Source organism: Acyrthosiphon pisum, chromosome A1, assembly GCF_005508785.2.
Source record: "Acyrthosiphon pisum isolate AL4f chromosome A1, pea_aphid_22Mar2018_4r6ur, whole genome shotgun sequence".
NCBI classification, from domain to species: Eukaryota; Metazoa; Arthropoda; class Insecta; order Hemiptera; family Aphididae; genus Acyrthosiphon; species Acyrthosiphon pisum.
The window spans coordinates 108851947-108858681 of NC_042494.1; the positions used below are offsets into that span (position 1 = coordinate 108851947).

General features: G+C 29.6%; 1 protein-coding gene across 4 annotated transcripts; it reads left to right on the plus strand.

Moving 5' to 3' along the window:
* The first annotated feature begins 49 nt into the window (after positions 1–49).
* On the plus strand, positions 50–6177 carry LOC100166626 (nuclear receptor coactivator 5). Of its 4 annotated transcripts, none has more exons than XM_008189363.3 (10): positions 50–185; positions 867–1025; positions 1092–1199; positions 1288–1375; positions 1957–1986; positions 2489–2581; positions 3164–3363; positions 5073–5290; positions 5486–5561; positions 5721–6177. In XM_008189363.3, the coding sequence occupies exons 2-10, from the start codon at positions 893–895 to the stop codon at positions 5954–5956; spliced, it is 1182 nt and encodes a 393-aa protein (XP_008187585.1). In that variant the 5' UTR covers positions 50–185; positions 867–892; the 3' UTR covers positions 5957–6177. The 4 variants fall into 4 exon arrangements, with proteins under 4 accessions (XP_008187585.1, XP_008187583.1, XP_029343872.1 ...); XM_008189361.3 differs by lacking the exon at positions 50–185 and adding an exon at positions 341–642; XM_029488012.1 differs by lacking the exon at positions 50–185 and adding an exon at positions 341–506.
* Positions 6178–6735: the final 558 nt, after the last annotated feature.

The following is a 6735-nucleotide window of genomic DNA, read 5'->3' on the forward strand; positions in this document are numbered from 1 at the left end:
AACCACATTACCACAGGCACGCCACCACGCCAGTACACCACACGGTTAACGCTTAACAGTTAACACTTTAACAGATAAACGCCGAACAGTGACGAGGGAACACGTAAATACGTAATAAGTACAGGATAACTCGCCTATTCTGGTCGGTGGAGAGTGGAAGCGGAACTGTGGAAGGGAAGAAAAACGTAATTATAATTTATAAAACGCGGCCCGATTCTCCGTCCTTCTCTCTCCGATCCAGTATCGTAGCGTTCCATTGGTCGTTGGCGTCTAACAGTCGGGCCACAACCCATTAGCTGCTCCACATAGTACCGAGTTTAGTTTTATATAGTAGGCCCCACTCAGACGTCCGTCACCGATACACGCATACGATGTGGCGACACTCTCCCGGTCTAGTGATAAGGGCACGTGAAATTAAATAATAATAAATAATAATGCTAGCAATATTGACAAATTAGTTATTATAGTTGTAATCAAGGTGTATCAACTATCAATACACCTAGATGGTAATATAGTAAAGTTGTATAATTAGTTACTATCAAATCAAGTTACGGTTCATCATCTTCGTCCAGGATAAATTAAGTATTTATTTTTAATTATCATGCAACGGTCGTCATTTACTCGAAATTCGAAAGACGCAAAGTGAATAACGACGACAATAATAATAATAATAATAATAACAATAATAAAATTACCCAAAACACTAATAAATATTTGTTCTGGTTGTCGATCAACCAGTTGTCTGAGATCATTGAACCACTATTGTTCCTACGTACATTGCTCTACTGCTTGTTGGAGTACTTGTGTTTTACTTACCACTATCATCGATAAGATTTACACTTTTTGAATTGATTTGTTGCGAACAGCATAACTGAGTAACGAGAACACTAACATGAACAGGCCGAGAAATCAAGCTGAACAAGAACTAAAAGCCAGGGCTCGCATATATGTGGCAAATATACCACAGGCCGGTATGACTCGCAAGGAAGTGGTGTCCGTATTTCATAAATATGGCGAAATTGATAGTAAGTTGTTTGTCCATAACTTTAATATGTTCAATAATTTTGTAAGAAATTACATTTTTTTTCCAGATGTTTCTCTACAAACTAGACATGTTTTTGTTCAGTTTGTAGAAGAGTCTTCTGCTCTCAAAGCCTTGGCTCAAAATCCTCCAGATTATATTATGAGCAAGAAACTTGGTATATATGCTACTTTTATTTAGTTTAAAAATATGCATTGCAATTTGTTAAGCCAGTTTTATGACAACTATTACTAATTTTTATTCAGATGTGAAACCAGTAAGACCTTTCTTTTATAGAAATGGAGAATTAGTAAAAAATGAAAGAGCGGCAAATTTTGATGCTACTGAAAAAAGGTATATAGTATTTGATTTATTAAATTTGACCATATTATATAGTTTATGGAAACAATTTGATGTAATGTACTATTTTCAAAATTTCAAATCACATTTGTAAGTTGCGTACTATATATAAATTTTGATATCTGATACTTTAAAGCAATGGTACTATCTATGCGGCTCAATTATATTAAAAAATGAGTTTTTTGGCTATTCCAAAGGTTAAGTTAAGTAAAAAATGTATGAGAAGACCTAACATAACCTAACCTTTATTACTCTTGGCTCAGAATCTCCTTTCACTACCACCACCAGAAAATAAAATACTTCAAATACTACATAGTACCTAAAAAATGTGTAAGTACAAATATTCATAGTTCTACAAATTTCCAGTGACTTTATAATTTTTACAATTCGCCAAGTAATAGTGGATCATATAATGCTAAACTGGAATAGAATCTGTATGTAGTTTTAAAAATAGTGCATTCAATCAAATTGATTATATTTTACTAATTACCAAAGTAAATTAGAACTTGAATATTATTTGAATCTTTTCCTCCTAGATTTATTAAAGATTTTATTGTTTAACATGATGATTTCAGAAATGACAACCGAAATCAACCAAGAGATTAGTAAGTGAAGCATTAATTTGTTATTTTTGTAATACACAATATTTTATAGCACATGTGACGAATCTATTTTTTGTAAATATATATTTATTTTGGGCAGAACCTAATCTCGACTATTAAAGAATAAGAATCAAAAATGTATTAATAACTAAGAACTTAACCAGTGAGTGGCATAATTTTGTTTAGTCCACGTATATTACCTCCTCAATAATGAATTTTGGCATTAGAATTCATATTTAAAGAAAAAATTAATCAAGTGTTAACTATTAAGTTAAAATGCAACCCGTACATATTTATTTTTGTACCACTTTATGTAGAGTTATAGACAGTTAAATTTAGGGGATGATATTTTATTACATATATATCTACCTCCCGTAAATATTCCAATGAACACTAAAGTATTATGCTTTAAAATTATGCATTCATTTAGCATAATTTGTAAAAACTTTGATATTCATGCAATTTTAAACTATGAAGTTCAATAATGTTATTTTTTAAATTTTAGTGATGATTTTAAACCAGCCAGACTCAATCCTAATGTGATGAATCCAAATGCTCCTAATGATTGTGAAATTGTTGTCACTAATAATTCATTAACGTGAGTTTTAACACATTCACTTTTTATTATACAGTGAATTCCGCCCAATGTGGGCAAATGAGTTTGGCCCCAATGTGTCCACATTAAGAGGACGCTACACCCGCATGTGTTGTCTCCGTCTTACAAATGTATAACATTTGTTTTGCGCGGAAAAGAATCGAGAAGACTACAGTAATGACTAAGAATCGAGATTTGCACCACATAAAAAGGAGAACTTCGGCTGTGTAAAGTTTTTTTTATTTTTTTATATCACATATGAAAAAAGTTTTTCAAGTTTAAAAAACACAAACAATAATGATTTTTGAAACAGTAAGAACTTTTTTCATCTAAGTAATATCAAAAAAATAAAAACAATATTACAGAGCCAAAGTTCTCCTTTTTATGTGGTGCAAATCTCGTTTCTTAGTTATGACTGTAGTCTTCTCGGTTCTTTCCCGCGCAAAACAGTTTTTGATATGTTGTACATTTGTAAGACGGAGACAACTCATGTGGGTGTAGCGTCCTCTTAAGTGGAATCCACTCTATATTTAAGTACAATAAATAGTAGTGATATAATTATTTAATTTATTTTTTATATTATAGAGAATATGCAGAGTTTTTAGAAGTGAACTTAAAAAAAATGAATATGAAAGTTGATTTGTTATTTCCTAATCCTGACATACCAATCAATCGTGTTCTTGGTACCTTAGCACAAAGAGGGACATTGTATGTTTTAGTTGTACGTGATGAAAATAAATTGTATAGAAGCGTTACTGTTGATATACTTCATGGTATACCTGAAGGTAATATATTATGTGATTTCCAGGCTATACATAAATAGTATTATATAATATTATATGATTGTATAGGGTGATTCTTTTAATGCCAAACATCCATCATCCCGGTCAGTTTTATCCTAACATAATGTTTTCATATAATTTAATGAGTAAAGTATTTTTAACTTTTTATTGTGATAACTCATATTATCGTTAATATTTTTGAAGCAGACTAAAGCTTCTACTTATTACTTGTCATACTTCAACTCGCTAGGTTACAATACTTCGGGTATGTGTAAAAAATAAAAAAATCAGGAACTTCAGAAGGCTCTAACTTATAAGTAAAAAATTTCTGCTGATTTTTTGGTACTTTCCTGTTATACGAGACTACGGCTGTTATCGCGACTACCACTCAAGACTACCTCCGTTATCGCGACTACCGAAATGGTACTTTCCTGTTACGAGACTACCTTATTTTCTTGCCTTCTTTGATATATTTTTTAATAATATGTATTGTGGGGATGGCCAGAACGATATAAAGAAAAACATTTAAATACATAGAAAATATTTGTAATGTATTTTACGCGATACCTACACGCTAAAGTGGGAAACAATAAGATAATAATAATAATACAAAATGGTAAAACCACTAATAAAATAATAGATAATTTATGTATAGTGGGAAATGGGGATGGCCACATTCAAATTATAAATAAAAATAAATTAAATTAAGATAAAAATTAAATACATAATAATTATTCGTAATGTACCAAATTTGCCGTGGCAAACACCAATTACAAAAATTAATAATATACGTAATGATAGATATATAATAAATATAATTGCAGGTTATGGATATTGTTCAGCTATAATATTGGTTAAGATAGGCAGTCACGATAACGGAGGTACTCTTGGGTGGTAGTCACGATAATAGCCATGGTCTCGTATAACAGGAAAGTATAATTTTGGTAGTCTTAGATAACAGGATTGTAATGTTGTCAAAAAACAGGGTAGTCTCGTATAACAGGAAATTACCGATTTTTTTTCGTAATATCATTTTGAACATTCCAACTCTTTAAGAGGACATTCCACAGATATTTGTTGTCTCTGTTTTACAAGTACATAACATAACAAATATACACTCAGTAGATCATGTTTAATTCAGTTAGTTTAAAAGTTAGAGTGAATCGTCCTATAATGAAACTTGATGGTAAGAACATTATCTGTGTTTGTAAGTGGGTTTTTTTTTTTACAATGATTCAATTTTCAAGTGAGTTATGATTTCATTTACACCATATTATATACACACAACTCACTAAAAAATTGAACTATTGTAAATAACCTACATATGAACACTGATAATGTACTTATCATCAAGTTTTATAATAGGTCAGGTCAATTCACTCTAATTTTTAAACTAACAGAGCTAAATATGTTACTCACTTGTAAAACGAAGACAACAAATGGCTGTGTAGCGTCCTCTTAATATAGGTTTTAAAAGAAAATCCTAATAAAAAAGTTGTTTAGTAAAGAAGTATTGTTCCTCAAAAAAAAATTTTAATAGTTGACCTATTAAAAATTTTTATTTTTATTCCTCAAAAATAAAAATGTATATGAATAACAAATCATTTTTGTTAAAAAAAAGTTATATAAACTTATACATACTTATTTTTGTGGTTTTGTGAGACAAATATATTTTTACAATGTATATTGATGTATTATTTTTATTTTTCCAGAACACAGAAACATGCCTTACAAAGATGCATTGGCATTTATTGTTCAGAGCTTTGATGCATATGTTAGAGGAGAGAAAATGACTCCTATACCTGGACTTTCAGGCATTCCTATATCTGAATGTGGCTTGCCTTTAGGCGATAAACATCCAGAAGGAATTAGCACATTGTTGAATTTATTACAGGATCAAAGAGATATAACAGTACTACAGTATGATATGGTAAAAATTAAATTTTTAATATTAGTGTAGTGTTTCAATTGATTTATTAATGAAAATTGAGTAGTACTTTTTTTTATTAAATCTGAAATCTAAGAATAAACATTTTTTCAATTTTTATAATCAGTAAATAAAAAAATTGTATTTTTATACTTATTAAAAATAAATAATATGTGTATTTCTATTTTATTTTAAAAGATACTACAATATCTAAAAGAGAAAAAAGATGAACATATCAAAGAGGAAGTTGGAGTCTTGCCAACTTTTAAACCAAGTAAATATATTAATTTTTTCATGTTAAATAATCTTAAATATTACTATATTTGGCTTGATCCTTTGTGATGCTTAAAAATATAATATAAATTAATAAAATTATACATAGTTACCTATAATTATAACTTTTCAATAATAAATAATTAATTCTTCATTTTAGCTATACCTGATATACCAATTCTTCCAGCAGCAACTGCCATTCAAAATCCGCAAGCAGCTCAATTACAAAATCGTATTTTGAGCATTTTGAATACATCCCTTTCTACTAGTGCTCAACCGCAACAATCCATTGAATCTAAACAAACTGAAAAAGAGCCATCTAGTATTCTTCAAGAACCTAATGTAAAAAAAGCATTAGAAAGTTTATTTCAGGGTGGTTCGTTACTTAGAAAATAAATATTAATGTGTTTGTAAAAATAGTTCTTGTAAATAAATAACTTTAATTTATTGTCACGTTTTAATAGATAGAAATATTTTGTTTATAGCCTTTCTGTTTATATGAATTTTTATTTTAACAAATAAATTTAAATTAATAAAGCAATACAAAGTTTAATTGTTTGTTCAATCTTGTATAAACTTATACAATAACTAAAATTAAAACATTTTCCAATCTTCAACTATTGATATCTTTTCTGTTAGCAAAATGAGATGTTAATACTTTGGTGGTATAAAGTAATATACCTAATTCTTTTCTTAATAATAAATTGGGAAAAACCGCAAAAAAAATGAGGTAGTGGGTAAACATTCTAGTGCTGGTGTAGAGTATACCTCGTCATTATTGTGATTAAGATAATGTAATGTATGTATTAAATTTACCCACTTGTAACCTACTGTAGGTATAGCAGAGTGCAACAGATATTTAATTGACTCCATACTACTTTAATGTGTTTGAATTGAGTCCAGGGTATTATCTTAGTACCTTTGAATTGAATCCGTATAGATAAAATATTGTTACTACCTGTTAAGCCGGTTATCTCGAACCTTGTTCATTATATTATATAGGATACGCAACTATAACGGATGTTCATAAACGGCCCCAAAGTCTAGGGTGATTTTTCAGCCACCACTAACAGTTGTGAAAGTTTTCATGCAAAATTAAATGCCTATTTTCATTAGGGGCAACCAAATATTTTTATTCTTGTGGACACTTTTCTGGGAATACAGTCCGATACATA